General features: G+C 33.7%; 1 protein-coding gene across 1 annotated transcript in view; it reads right to left on the minus strand.

Moving 5' to 3' along the window:
- Positions 1 to 14,509, minus strand: part of LOC136027403 (uncharacterized) — a 65,588-nt gene that overhangs the window by 18,291 nt on the left and 32,788 nt on the right. Inside the window, exons 7-9 of the mRNA XM_065704633.1 lie at positions 12,857 to 13,040; positions 11,196 to 11,273; positions 935 to 1,029 (exon numbers count right to left, since the gene is read on the minus strand). Of these exons, the coding sequence (XP_065560705.1) occupies positions 935 to 1,029; positions 11,196 to 11,273; positions 12,857 to 13,040 (357 nt within the window). The remainder of the gene's footprint in view (positions 1 to 934; positions 1,030 to 11,195; positions 11,274 to 12,856; positions 13,041 to 14,509) is intronic.

A 14,509-nucleotide genomic window follows, 5' to 3' on the forward strand; every position in this document is an offset into this window, starting at 1 on the left:
CTTACAAATCTTGCTATCCTTTTAATACTCAGGAAATTTGTCTCTTTCATTCTATCTACCATCCATAACTCATTCAATTTTTCTTTACCATTCATCTTTCGCCTCCGATCATTCAATTTGACACATTCACACAAAAAATGTATTAAACTTTCATCCTGAGATCCACACATAGGACATAGGACATACACATATATCCACACAGCAATAGATTCTACCTTCTCCCCTTTTCTCCCTTGATACTTTCTTTTCTCCCCAATCAAAAATCCATTTCCCCTCCAATCCAAATAAGCCTTCAAATCCTCTCTACTTAACCCAGCCTTCCAAAATACCTCCTCCCCCCCAACTACCCTTTATCTGTCTATACAATTTTAACGACCCTGAACGATCCAGACTTGCCCACCATATCTGTATTTCTTGGTTCTTCAACCTCTCTTGTACCTCAATAGGTCTTAATACAATCTTTTTATTTGAAATTCGTGTAAATGGCAACTCTGTTGGAACACACATTAGATATTAATGTAAATTAATGTATTTTGTTTACATAAATGGACAACATAAATGGACAGCAGCGGGTGTTTTCCCGATTATAACTGGTTTGTACGAGTCTGTTCCAAGAACCTAGTAATAGGTTCACTGAACTCATATTTAGAATAGTGTTCACATAATTCTCGCGGCTAACAATACAAATCGTATGTTAAAAGTACCCAGCTCGAAGGCTAAAACTGACAGTTGTGGCTCACTATGCTATACAGCATTATTGAGGTAAGACACTGAACTTGGTTGACCTTGGAATTTTGTCATTCAACCTGTTGCAAATTTGTTTAGTAGATATTAAGAAATTCAGACTAAATACAACTAGATAACTACATACATTGCTTGTCAGATTAAACATGAAAAAGATAACATTTTTTATAAAGGTATTATTAAGACTCACATCAAGTGCAATATCAACAGGAACTCCATCTTTTGCCAATCTTCCGTCAAAAAATTCATGATCCAGAAGGTCAATCAAGAGGTCAGGAATATTCTCTAATAAAAAAAAAAATACAAATGAAATATATATATATATATATATATATCAATTAGACATGAATAAAAAATGGAAAATAAAACATAAAGTAAATTAACACCTTCCAACACAAAAGATTCTAGAGATTTATTAGATAGCAAGTCAAATTTTATATATGTATATATATATATATATATATATATATATATATATATATATATATATATATATATATAACAAGCGATGAATTGGCAAGTTAACAATGAATACGAAACAGTAGGAATGTAATTTAAAGAATATAATAAGAAAAACCGTTTAAAATCGTAAAAAAAGAAACAGGAAATCGAAATAATTTAGAGTAGAATCAAATTATTAAGGCTAATAAAATTCAATATCAAAATAATAAAATCTACTAATCAAATAAATAGTAATACGATAATCAGATTAAAATTAAATAATAACAAAAATCAAAATAATTCATCTCGCTCATCTTCTGGGTTATTTTTATTCTCTTTGGAGTTTCTTGTTCTCTCTGAAGCCTTTTATAGCATAAAAGATTTTCGATCGTTTTAAAATATTAGATGTCATTTTCATAAAATATGCTTATCACCGTTGGACACTGAAACCTTGAGAAATGTAATAAGTGGACTTGGCGAGATGGCTCCTGAAAGGTTTACTATAGAGGCTTAACAATTTCTCTTATTTAGCTTTCAAATTATTACATGATTTAATAACCATAATAAATAATATTTAGTAATACAAAATAATAATTATGTAAAGTATATAATTAAATATAATATGTAAACATTATAATTATGTATAATAAGTATATAAATAATATAGGCTATAATGAATATAGTGAATATAATAAATAATAAATAAATACTATTTAGGGACAAGAGTCTGCTATGCGTTTACAGGTCATTCATTTGATCCTATTATTCTCAGCATACTGTATAAATAGAAGCCTAGATCATTTTCAGATTATCTAGGTTTATCATTTCCAGGCTTATCTGCTGCTCTAGTAGCTTAATAGTTTTTTTCCACTCAGTTCTTCATTTAAAAGATCTAAAGCCGAACTGGCCTATCGTGACAAAGAAAAGTTATAAATCTGGAGAAGAGAAACGGGAAAGAAGAGACAATAAGGCGAATATTTCGCCCGTATAAAACAAGGCGTCTTAGTGCTAAAAGAAAAATGAGAGAGAGAAAACAACAACTAGAATATAAAACTAAAAGAATATAGTGAAACGCAAAAATAAAGTAGCCAAACTAATATATGTATAAAATTAACATTAACATATATAAATTGTGAGCTACCTACATGAACCTAAAAAAGTAACTGATAACATTATTTTTTTTACGGCTTTTTACTTTATATGTTATATATATATATATATATATATATATATATATATATATATATATATATATATATATATATATAGAGATTTATATTCTTTTATTTTTAGGTTTTTTTAAATTGTATTTCTCTCTTGTTTTTTTTTTTTCTTTTAACGCTGAAGACAACTTGTTGTGTACGGGTGAACCATTCGTTTGATCGTTCAGACTTTGTGGGGCCTCTAAATTAACAAAATTTTGCGTTTCTCATATAAAGAAGACAATGCTATTAAGATAAAGAAGCAACTAAGGATTGAAGAGGCGGAAACAGGAAGTGGGGTGGTAAAATTTTAATGACCTTGTTTTTCTTTCAGCCTCAATGATTATGGATATAACACTAGGTCACCACATGCAGTTGTAGTAACGTAAGCAATAGAAGCAGTACTGGAGGAAGAGTGGTTATTTAATGGAAAACTAAATTATGGTAGTAAAAATTTGAACGGATGCAATAGAATGGCAATTTAAATTACCAAATGGCGACGAATTACGCATGTCTCAGCACTATTTTCAATATTAACTTAGTGTAACTGAAAAGTACACGAAAGTAAACTACATCAAGCGAGGGAGGAGGGATTGTGATTTCCGTGTATTCGTTCCTGGAAAGACCCTGAACGAAGGTCACTTACATAAAATACAGGGATTTGAGTGAAAAATTGATGGCTCTTTTGCTCTTCGCCGTGAAACCTTTTACACTACCATAGCTTGAGAATTATGTCACCTTATGGAATCATATGGAGCAAATTTTGTTAATAATCTAGGCAATGCTGTTCACACTCTAGTACTGCTTAGAATCAGTGGCGTAATTATGTCAAAATTCTAGGGGGGGGGCAAAGTTGGACCAAATTTTCACAAATCAAGTCAAAATGACGTGAAACTGAAAAACGAGCCACATAGTACCATAAAGGTAAATATATAGTAAAGAAAACTGACGCGTTTCTCTGGATGCTTGAATTATGCAAACGTACTTGATTTTTAGCAAGATTTTTGAAGAAAATAAATTTCAGCTCGGAGGCAAACTGAGGTCGGAAGGGGGGAGGGGGAGCCTAGGTCTGGGAGTGCAGTTGCGCTCACTGGCCCCATAGCAAATTACACATTTGTCTAGAATTTTATATTACATCCGTTTATGTTACGTTGTGTAAAGGTCAATAGTCAAAAGATAGTAGTAGTGACAAAATAAAGCTTATAGATGAGTTAACAATTTTTGAAAATTAGTCAATAAACTTTTTCTAGAAAGCCTTTTACGCTTGACCAGATCTAGAATCTGTTCCACATTTTAAATTTTGAATAGTATGCTAATGATGACTGTGATGATTTTAGGCAGTAAACATGACGGTTTTATGAATTTTTACATTAGCCTAGTGTAAAATAGTTTATGTAAGTGTCAAAGGTTGCACTTGCCCTTACGTGAAGATTTTTATCATGGGCTCAGCATTGGAGAGTCCCCCATGCTTTTAATATTGCATTTTTTATATGGGACCCCGGCCGAGTGATGAATTTTGAGCCTTGAAAATGTAAAGAATAAAATAAAAATAAATAATTCAAATAATAAGTATAAATATAATAGTATAAGTATATTATTAATATACTTATATAGATATACATAAAGAAAATAATATAAATGAGAAAGAAATAGTATGTATAATAAAGAATATATAACGATAAAGTATAAGTAATAAAAAATATATACTAATAAATAATAAAGAAATTATATAAATAGTCAATATAAATAATAATAATAAATATAAATAACCCCCAAAAATATAAAAGCGTTTATTCTTGGGATTTAAAAATCAAGTTAAATAGGCGTTAGAAAATTACAGACGGATGTAAACAGATTATTTCCTGTGTCACTGTTTGAAACGAATCATATGGATGTAACCAGAGCAACTTTGTCTCCATCATCAAATTTCAGAGTGTTCTTACCTAAAATAATTAGCTATATTTAACTAGATATAATGAGCTGGTAAAATTGCCGGGTTATGCAGGATTTCAAAGCATTTTATCTATTTTTTGAAAAAAAAAACTATTTATAAACCAATACCCGTCAAGCCTAGTTGTCAGGGAGATCAGTTTATGAAAATATAGTGATGAAGGCAAGGAGTTTCAATTTTAAATGAAGATACAAACAAAAATATATTTTCAAAATCTAGAAAGAAAGGTTTCTTTTTTATCTCTTTTAACGAAAATAACAAAAAAGGAATTCTAAAGTCTTGGAGACCAGTTACGCCCTCCCTCTGCCACCACTATTCAACACCTTGTTTGTAGTCCTTAAGCTATAGCATATGCAAATCTTTTCAGTAATATGCCCTTGGATCGAAGTTTATTGTAAACTGATCTCAAATAAATTAGCCCAATTTATTTCTTTTATGTCTATGCATATAATTAAAAAAAGTGTTACTAAATGGCACATTAAAAGGCTCGCTTTTGCAGTAAGGGGTAGAGTTTTATAAAAATCATTATTTCAAATGTTTCCTGAGATACAGTTGATGCGCTGAGGATGGCACAACATAATTACTTTTTTATTTATTTTAAAATAAACTGTTTGCCCACTTAAACTTTCTAAAAAAAAGAAATTTCTACAGCTTCAAAAAATTGGAACTTCAAAAATTTCGAGAATTCAAAAAAACTCAAAAAATCTCAAAATACTTCAAAAATTGAGATACGATTTATATCTTTAGCAAATCAGTAGTAGCTCTTGTCTACCTCCAAATGAAGCTGTTAAGAGTATGTCAAGGATGAAGAGTTAAAAGTCTCCACCCCAACCGCTCTTTTTATATACACTGCAGTGTTAACAAACTTTATTCATTCTTAAGTTACAAGATCCTTGATAAACTTGATGATTTTTAGCAGTCCGCCAAATCAGGCTTAACAGATTCCTTAAGTTTGCCAAGCGTAAGATAATTTGGAAAAAGATCAACATTCCTGTAGGTAGTTTTTTTTTTGTTTTGAAACTGAAAGTATGTCATAAACCAAATTCATTTACTAATAATTAATAAAAAAGTGTCACTAAGCTTCAATGAACTAAAAATCCGAAACCACACTCCCGCCACGAGTTGTTAAGTATTAATGATTTTTACCAGAGCTTTACTTTAGTTCAAAATGTGAAATCCGGACACATAGCTTAGTGTTTCTGCTTTTAGTTTTTACTATATGCAGTATTTCCGTCCAAATTACTGGCGAAATATCCTTTCACATATTTCAACGCTGCCTGTTTTATCACTATATTACTTGGAATTCCAAATTATGATATGTTCTAAATCAGGGAGGTATGGAAGGGGTCTAAGAGAGCTTATGGTATTAATTCTGGAAAGAGAGGGGAAACTTGGAAGGATTCATTTAAGTGTCTCAAATGTATAGGGTTAGTGACTGTGTTCTGATTCACCTACTGGCTATTTGCCAAGAACTAAAGAAGTTAAGGCTTGGGTTCTTTTCTCTTTTAAATAGAGATAATAATTTTGGGTTCCAAAAAAGGGGGTCTTTGATACGCGGGTTAGTGTTCATTCGAGATTTAGAATCGTAGCAGCAGTTTTACTAATTTCTTGACCGAAAGCCATTTAATGTCAGGCTCGCAGCCTACTAATTTCAGTACTTAGGCAATCCAATAAACTATACGGATATCATGATATTTTCTCCCTTCGTATAAAAGAGATAAATCTTATATAAAATTTCTTGTTCCTGATATTACTGAGGAACTAGAGTTACTACACAGAAAGCTCTCAAACATGGCTTCCATCTTCATTTCTCCTGATTATCGGTTAATCGGGCTATTTCAGTTGTGAGTTTTCTATTTTGTTTCCTTTTGTTGTTGTTTTTTCTTTTATTTGTTGCTCGATTCCTGTGTTCCATTTATGTTTTCTAATTACATTTTTATATTTTTTGTTCTATATTACAGCCCTTTTATTAACTTGGTATAATGAGGGTGAAATATTAATAATAATGATAATAAGAAGCTCCTGGGGTTTCCTTGTAAACAGTATCAATTACGAACGATTTTAATATAGTTCTAAAAGGTAGGACATCTGAAAAATTTTCTGATAAACATCTGAATTCAAAAGTAAAAGCTGAGAAATCTGAAAAATCTAAATATCTAAGCCTAAAAGTAAAATGATGAATTTGATTTTGCATTAGCTCTCCACGCTTTTGAATACCAAGATTATTTAGTCATTTTTAATAAAGCAACCTTAGTGTCCAAAATAATTAGTTTACACAATCTTTTAGGAAAGCAATTGAAACAAAAATTTATATACAAAGACCTGGATTTAAATAGATACAATGGGGATATACTTATGAACCCAAACACATTCTAAGACCACACTGGCTATACATGGCGCATGTCAAACAAGAAAAAAATAGTATAATTAAATAACCAAGAAAACGAGGTAATATCAGAGAGTGGACAGAAAAGACACGAAAGGAGCAAAAGCAAATACTTCGGCAAGAACCCCCCACTTTTCTCTCTTTTAGGCACTGAAGACGGCTTGGAGGAAGTCCTTAGCGGAACATCTGATTTTGTTCTTTTCTATCCACTGGCTTATATTACTCTCGTTTCTCGATTATTTAATCATATCATTTTTTCTTGTTTGTCACACATACTTATGAATCCTATTTATGATAATTAAGCAAAAGTTTGCCACTGAATTATCACAGTCAGTCTTCCTCTTTTTTCTGTTTTTCTGTACGTCTTTTATAGCCAGTGGAGTCTCAGCGCCTAGATAAGATTCTTTGCCATAGCTGTTTTATACATGGTTAACATATTAGCCACTAAGGTCTTCTATCTTTCGTCAAATTACAGTTCCGAGCGTTGGCCAGACTTTGTGGAAACGTTGGCCATGCTTACTTGCTTACTTAATCCAACATTGATCAGATTTAATAGCCATTTCTTACTTGTTATCCATTTTCAACCTTCAATATTAATTACATACTTAGACTTAGGTCCTCCCACACCCTTAGGCACACTAAGCAGGAACAGTGGCATATTTTACTGGGGTACATTATAGTATCATCCACTACCAACTAATTTTCTGAAAGCCAGACGATGTCCAGCTTCAAACTTCGAAAGACAGACTTTCTGCCTGTGCTATGCGAGCCAAGTGTTCTCAATATCTACAATGCAAATCTCTTTGATTATGAAAGACTGTTTTTTCTTGCTCTAATTTCTGTAATATTTACTCTTTCAAAACTGCAGGTTATTTTATTATCAAATACGAGTCTCTTTTCCACTGTTCTAGATAAAATCAATTATTCACAGCCGTATAATACCACCGACAGTACATTGTTATTCAGTATCCACAGTCTCACCTTTTGGGAATGCCTGGAGAACACCATATACAACAGAGTTGAGAGAAGACTACCCTTGTATATGCTATCCGTGGCATAATTTCTCCATCACAATCAACAAGATTGAAAAATTCACTTTTTAGTCTTCCTGGCATTTATTTCTACACCAGTTAAGAAAGATATCACTGTTAATCTTTTTCTGCCCGTTCTGCAACCAAACTTTACTTCGTGTGTTAGCAGATTTTTAAAGCAGTTGGTCAAGTAATCCAAACTTACGTAGCGGATTATATTTCCTAAGAAAAGCAGACTAAATTCTCCCACGTTTTTCTCTACTTTTATTCGTATGTTCCCACCTAACGATTGATTAGCCTATCCAAAATATGCTATAGGCCTACTACAAGACACAAACACTGGGAAAGAGCAGAAAAACTGAAAAAAATGAGTTCCACATCTTTTTTCTAATATTATCAATAGTCTATTGTGGTATCTAATATACGAGAAAAAAAATGATACATCAAGAGCTCAAAATCCAACTCTTTACAAAATTAGGAAAAATGAAATATGAACACTAAAAATCATTCCATTGGTTTTACACATGCTGTTTGTTTGCGTGTTTCACGCATGTTTTGTTTACATATTTTTTTTTTTTTTTTTTTTTTTTTTTTAGTGATTAACAGCCATTAGTTTTTTGTAGGTAGCCAAGGAAGAAGATTATATATAAAACAAATCCAGTTCATTTTAGAAGTGGGAAAAGGACACAAGGGTATTTTTGGGGAAAATGAAACGCTTAAATATCTTCAGACAAAACACGAAATACGAAGGGACATATTGAAACTATCAATCGAGCTCCTTGAGTTTAAAGGGGTAAACTTGCAATTGGAGACCATGGAATCAAATGGGGAGGAAGAACGCTCCTGGACTTAGATTATGCTGATGATTTAAGCATATTAGATGAAAGTGTGAGCAAAATGAATGAATTTTTAGAGGTTTTACGAGTTCAGGGTGCTAAAATAGGCTTGAAAATTAATGTTAAGAAGACTAAGTCACTAAGGTTAGGAATAAGTGAAGATGAACAGGTGACCTTAGGTAACGAAAAGATTGATCAGGTTGGGAGCTTCAGTTACCTTGGTAGTATTATTAGTAAAGATGGTGGGAGCAGTGAAGATGTTAAAAGTAGAATAGCTAAAGCTCAGGGTGTTTTTTCACAGTTAAAAAAAGTTTGGAAGAATAGAAAGATAAGCCTACAAACCAAGATTAGAATATTGGAAGCTACAGTGATGACAGTGGTCAAATATGGCTCTGAAGCATGGACACTCCGAAAAGCAGATGAAAATTTACTAGATGTTTTCCATAGAAATTGCCTACGGATTGTTCTGGGTACCCGGCTGACTGACCGTATTTCAAACAGTAGGTTGTACGAAAAGTGTGGTTCAATCCCGCTTTCTGGGGCTATAATGAAAGAAAGGTTGAGATGGCTAGGCCACGTTCTACGGATGAAGGATGACAGATTACCGAAGATTGTCCTTTTTGGCCAACCGTCTGGGGCTACACGGAAAGCAGGTCGTCCTTGTCTGGGTTGGGAGGATGTCATAAATAAGGATTTAAAGGAAATGGGAACTTCCTGGGAGGGTGTAAAGAGGGAGGCTTTAAATAGATTAGGTTGGAGGAGGAGCGTGCGTAGCTGTGTTGGCCTCAGGCGGCTTGGTGCTGCAGTGAGTTATTAGTAGTAGTAGTAGTAGAGGTAAGAGGCTAATATTCGATTTGAAAAGAAACGTCATATAATTCTTTTCGTACAGCTGTAGACAAGGCCAAATCATTTACATGAGGGAGGCTATGCATTAAAAACCACGTACTGTATTCGTTTTAAAAGGTAATTTTTCATTTTCTGAATGGTAAATTAATCCTTCTTACTTTATGAGCTATACATCTGATATCTTTACAATCTGTAGTTAAAAATCTCTTGAACAGAGCCTGAGTACAGTACAATATTGTCTTAAGCAGAAAACAATCTCGGTTTCAAAGACTTTGGACCGGGAATCATATTAATTTACCTGATTGAAGCAAAAAATAACTGAAAGCAATTGAAGCAAGTTTTTTAATGGTTCAAAAGTAGAACTGTGACAAAGACGCAAACTTTAGCGTAAAGACCGGGCAGTTGAGAAGGGGACAGCCCCTTTTACATACGGAATAATTTCTCTCCTTTGAAGTTTTAATGACGCTCCTTACTTTCAGTTGAAAAAAATAGTTTTTTTTTTAATTACGAACCAGGACTAACAAAATCAAACAAATATAACCGTCAAAAAAGACTACTACGAACCAGGACTCGAAAGTTAAACGATCAGATTGGTTGGCTTACCCAGTGCTTGAAACTATTCCATATTTCTCAAACATTTCACGAGATTGCGCAATCGTGATTTTTATTTCTGTTTTTGAAACGTTATAAATAGATGAAGATACACAATTTCATTAATAGGCTTTCAGAGCTCTGTTTTTTCTAGTCTTTTGTTGCTTCGGTCTCTGCTGGACACAGATACCTATGCACTGTTAGTACGTACATCCGTGTGTCTAGGTGGGGTTGCCACCCGATAAAAAAAAACACTAGATTTTAGCAATTTTTAGTGTTTTCTTTTTTCACTAATTTACTGATCTATGTGCCGATATAGGGATTTATTTGTTTAGGCAATGTAAGAAATTACTCGAAATAGTGATAAATCACTAGAGGTGGCAACCTTGTGTCTAGGTGGTGGCTTCAAAAAACTGGTGAAACTATTCACATTACTGTAGATACAAAGTCGAATGTCAGACAGTGTATCAGACTAAAAAAGCCTGACTTAACTATTATATTTATTGATTCAAGATCGGAAGTCGTCCTTTCTTAACTCAGAAGCGAGTTTTTTTTTCTATAGTTACTAGGGTTGACAAAGGATAGCTAACCTTCAATAAGTCGTCAAGTAGGAAAACAAGCGTTCTTCGACTCATAAAGATTCATAGTTGATCTAATTTAATCAGTCATGGTCTCCAAAAGCATTTACAATTGACCTGTTATATCAATAAATTGTGATACCGACATTATAGATTCAGAAAAAACTCTTCTTCAGCTTCAGTCTCGCAGTACAGAAACCTACGGCACTAAACCCTTAAGGTCCTGACCGACGGTGCTGATATCCGTCTCAAGGTCCTTCAACAGGAGGTGCAATGGGGAGATGGGGGACGTCCATCCTGTGATTTTGCACACCCTTCCTTTTTACCTTCCTCAGATTTCTCCAGGTACCCATTTAGAAGTGGGTCGACTCTGACTAAGCTTACAGAATCAAGCCACTGATCCCGTCCCAATCCAAATAATTGGGTATAGTAGGATTCGAACTCTCGTCTTCTCGGGCAGAGGATCCTAAATCCAGCGCGTCTATCCACTCGGCTAGGAAAAGCTTAGGAAAATAAGTAAAAAGCCATAAAGATCATAAAGTGTAACAGTTTTGATACCTCTTAGTTTGTACAGAAAAAGAACATTTACCTATTTGAGTTTTTAGCAGTTCGATGACAATTCCACGTGTGAGCAACGGATTATTGTTGTTCTTTGTCAAGACATATTCTGAAAAAAGAATAATACGTCTTAGATTGTTGTCAATTGTAGTTGCGTAAATTCCAAAGTTGGATTACGCATAAAAATTTCACATGAGAGCAGAAAAACAGAAAAATATTTAGATTTTTTAGTCTGTTATTACTAAATACAAAGTTATTTTGATTTTTTTTTGCTTCAAAATTTGGCAAAACGATTGCAAACAATCCAACTTCCAACTATTTTTGTAAGCGATAGAAGAAGAAAAAGCAGATTTTGGGAAAAATTCAGTTAAATGAGAATTTAGTTCCAGAGGAGTTGAGTTGAATGAGGGTTCAGTTGAATGGGGTTTATTTAAACAGGGATTCAGTTAAATAAGGATTGAGTTACACCGGTTCGAGATTCCTATTGTACCAATAGCAATCAAAACTCTTAGAAAAAGGAGTTTTAGCCGAAAAAAAAACGTTTACATCAAAATTCTTGTTCAAGGTGATTTGTTCAAGTTCATTAAGTTTAAAGTGAATCATCAAAAGTTATCAAAATAATAAAATGAGCAACAAGCAGCACTTATCCACTCTTGAATCCAAAATTGTTCGGTGGAAACTCCTTGACTAATCTACTTAAAGCTTCACTGGCAAATGGAGCTCAGTCTAGTGATCAAACAAAAACGTAAGTCTCCTACCCAATTGCAAAACCAAACCAAACACTTTTAAAAACCAAATATTATATCTATCAGAAATACTGCACATAATTCAATTTTTCTTAGTCATCGTTTTAGGGACTTTCGACCTTTCACAGGCTTAGATAAAAAATTATCAAATTTCTAGAGCAGTAACATATTTTTGTCACTGTTGCCTCGTGGAACTGTAACATTAAATACGCAAAAATAGCACTTTGACCTTTTTGAAACATTTATAATATTGATTTATTCCCGGTTTTTTGTCCGATGACAAGAGATTTTCTTTCCCTTGTATTAATAGTTATTTCGATTTTTTTGTCTTTTCTTGTATTAAGATTACTTTCTTTTGTCCATGATCATATTTAGAAATTTATTTTTGGATTTGAACCTTGTTTTCGAGGAGGGAGGGTTGGGGTTGCCAAAAATTAAAAAGTTCCTTGATATTTGAAATAAAAAATGCGCTCAGATAATTTTAGGATTTAGGGGGAGCACCTGTATACTAATCCCCCCCCTCTCCTGTTTGTGTCCGTAAAAACATGGGTAAGATTGACAAAATCCCAAAACACACATAATTTATACAACATATATAGAACAATAAGGTATACCACTGTAATCTGGACATTTCTTAGGAGGAGGAAGGGGTTCCGATGGAATTTTATGCGTACCTGTCTGCCCTAGGGCGTATCAAAGGTCCTAAACTAAATTTGTGTTTTTTTTATGTTCGGTTTTTTATCCCTTAATTCTATCCAATTCGTCTTCTCTCCACGCTATTCTTTTCCTTATGTATGTGTTCAGTTCTTCTAGCTTTACCTGAAGCAAAGTGCTTCAATATATTTGGCACAAAACAAGCCCAATGATCTTTAACTAAAACGTGATGGATAGTCCAAAAAGGGTTAAAAAGAATCACGGTTAGAATAGGTTCAACACATTTCCTTACTTCCGATATATCCAACGGTTTCATCTCTTGTAACACCCATCATCAGTGGCACTTGTGCAGTACTTCCAAGTCGAAGTGACAAAGATGGTTCTTCCGAGACAAAAGGGGGAAGGGACTGGTCGTAAAAAGGATTCTGAATCACGGGACCAAGGAAATTAAAATTGCCAAGTGCATTGTTTTCTTCCTAAAGAAAAAAAAACAAATAAAATCAGATTTTTCTCAAAGCAAGATTCGGTGCAAGCAACCTCATCAGCCGTATGGTAAGGTAGCACAAGTGGCGTAGATGAGTTCTCCGGGCACAAAACTTCCCTCCCAACGCAATGGTCGGTGATTAGCTTATTAAAATATTTATTACAAAAAATTGGCAGCATTGTCTCTTTCTTCATGGGGTTGTGATTATAACCTATAGGGTTGTATATGATTGTATTTCTTCATAATATATTACTAAGAGAAGCAAAATACGATTTTGGGTGGATCTGCAATTTTTTTTCTCCCATTGAACTTCATGAACTTGTATGACGTATCTTACTTGTTAATAAACTACCTAGGAAAGAAAAATGCTATCTTGGGTAGGGCAATATTCATCGACTTTAATGAATTGTCATGAACTTTCATGAATTGTCTTGCTTGTTAAAAATAAACTACTTAGAGAAAGAAAAATACAGGCTTACCTAGGGTCAAAAACATTTTTCTCTCTTTACTGAATGTTTCATGAAGCTTTGAAGTTTCACAAGTTTTATCAAGCATCTATCTTTTAATAAACTACTTAGGGATGAAAAGCACAATTTGGACAGGGTTGCAATTTTTCTCTTTTAGTGTTCATTGAACTTCCATCGAAGTTTAGCCATTCAGGAAGTGTTGGATTTTTTCTAAATCCAATATTATTAGTGCCCCTGCTTAGAAAACCTACTATGAATAAAAACTAACTCTTAGCTTTCAGGTGGATAATTACTGTTAAGACCACAAAGTGGCTACAAGTCACCAAAAGTGTTTATTTGGACACTTAGATTTCGGGGGATTAGCCTTACCTATTAATAAATAATGGTTTGCAGTCAAGAATCAAAACATATTTCGCACATTTGTTTCCCGTTTCGCGTCAATTTTGAAATAATCAGTAGTATTTTGTCAATTGGTGACGCGTGAGAAATAGTTAAATATACCATTTTTTTTTCTCAGCTAAAAACACAACATATACAATGGATTCGGGTGTGCCTATAACTCAACCTCATTCAATCCAACCCCTCCTCGTTGCAACCCTATGCAACTCAACCCCCATTGAATTCAGCCCCATTCGACTCGTACCCGATTCAATTCAACGCCATGCAATTCATTTCCCTCTCAGATCAACCTTCATTCAGATCTTGGGTTAGCTTCAATTGAGTTAGGGTTGAAATAAATGGAGGTTGAGTTTAATGGAGGGGGAGCAGATATTCCCCACAACTGACACTTTTCTAAGTGGCATATTTCTCCCATCGAGTGACATCTAGTGGTACCGATATTCCCCCTCAAGTGGCATTGTCTACTAAGTGGCATATTTTCCCCTTCAAGCCACATTGCTCGCCAAATGGCATCAAGTGGGACAGATAACATTGATTGCCTAAATCAAGATTTCTTGAGTTTCTTGAGTTGCAATTATTTTACTGTAGATTTATG

This window comes from Artemia franciscana, chromosome 5 (genome assembly GCF_032884065.1).
Source record: "Artemia franciscana chromosome 5, ASM3288406v1, whole genome shotgun sequence".
Classification (NCBI taxonomy): domain Eukaryota; kingdom Metazoa; phylum Arthropoda; class Branchiopoda; order Anostraca; family Artemiidae; genus Artemia; species Artemia franciscana.